Raw genomic sequence first — 1,046 nt, forward strand, 5'->3', positions numbered from 1 at the left:
CGAGACACAAGCACCTGCTCCACCGTCCCGCCATGGCCTGGCCCGGCCGCCCTCCAGTCCCTCGAACAGCTGAACGCCCCGGACCTCCAGGGAGACACCGCGCTGGGTCCTAATCATGCCCACCAGGCCGCCGCTTATCACAGAAGCTGGCCAGCTCAGCGGCACCCCTGTGAGCCAGCGTGGCCCTCCTTCTCCTCGACTACTTGGCCTGGGCACCCCCACGGGAGGGAACCTCAAGTCCCCACCACCAAAGACACCCCGGGGCACCATCCTGCCTAACTTCTGGGAAGTGACAGGGTTGGGGGGAGGCCAGGAGGAGGGTGGCGAGGAGCCACTTGGGTGTGATGAAGACACGGGGTCCCCTGCACCAAGGCAGAGACAGTTCAGTTTTTCTCTGTGGCCACGCCACTCGGGATCTCGGTTCCCCGCCAAGGGATCAAACCTGCGCCCCTGCAGTGGGAGCTCCAGTCTCATGGGTGTCAGTGGCAACTCTAGGCTTTGCTGATTTCACAAGCCCTGCCGCAGGCCAGCACCCCCTACAGGAAGCAGGCCTGGCCTTCTGCCCAGTTCAGCACGACCAACAGCCCAGTGTCACATGCAACAGAGAAGCGGGGGAAAAAAGGGAAGAAGGGGCTAAGGGAACAGGGAAAGCCGAGACAGGGTGTCAACACCCAGGTGTGTTCCTAGCAGCACTGCTGGAGCAAAGGTGCCCAACTGCCTGGCCTGCGACTTCCTGCAAACAACGCCTCTGCCCAAAGTCCCCTTGCCCAGCCCTGGCCCGGTGCCCCTGGGACCTACATGGCGATGAGGCGGGCCACGGTGGTCTTGAAACGGTCGAAGATGTAGCCCGTGGGGAAGGTCATGAAGTTGATCGTGAAGGAGGCCAGGGTGAAGATGAGTGAGAACCGCTCGTCCCGGGCCCTGCACTCTGGAGGAGAGACGGGCCCGTCTCAGGAGTCCAGGCAGACGGGCCACCCCCCACCCGTCCCAGCCTTCCTGGCAGGCAGGCACCCAGCCTGTTCCCAGTCCAGGGCAGCCTCCTCCAT

The 1,046-nt window shown here is 63.8% G+C and overlaps 1 protein-coding gene across 1 annotated transcript in view; it reads right to left on the minus strand.

Annotated features, from left to right (window-relative positions):
* SLC43A3 (solute carrier family 43, member 3) overlaps positions 1-1,046 on the minus strand; it is an 18,873-nt gene that overhangs the window by 16,435 nt on the left and 1,392 nt on the right. The window contains exon 3 of the mRNA XM_010833625.1: positions 799-928. Coding sequence (XP_010831927.1) covers positions 799-928 — 130 coding nt within the window. The remainder of the gene's footprint in view (positions 1-798; positions 929-1,046) is intronic.

The sequence above is a fragment of the Bison bison genome, unplaced genomic scaffold, assembly GCF_000754665.1.
Source record: "Bison bison bison isolate TAMUID 2011002044 unplaced genomic scaffold, Bison_UMD1.0 scf7180017863815, whole genome shotgun sequence".
Classification (NCBI taxonomy): Eukaryota; Metazoa; Chordata; class Mammalia; order Artiodactyla; family Bovidae; genus Bison; species Bison bison.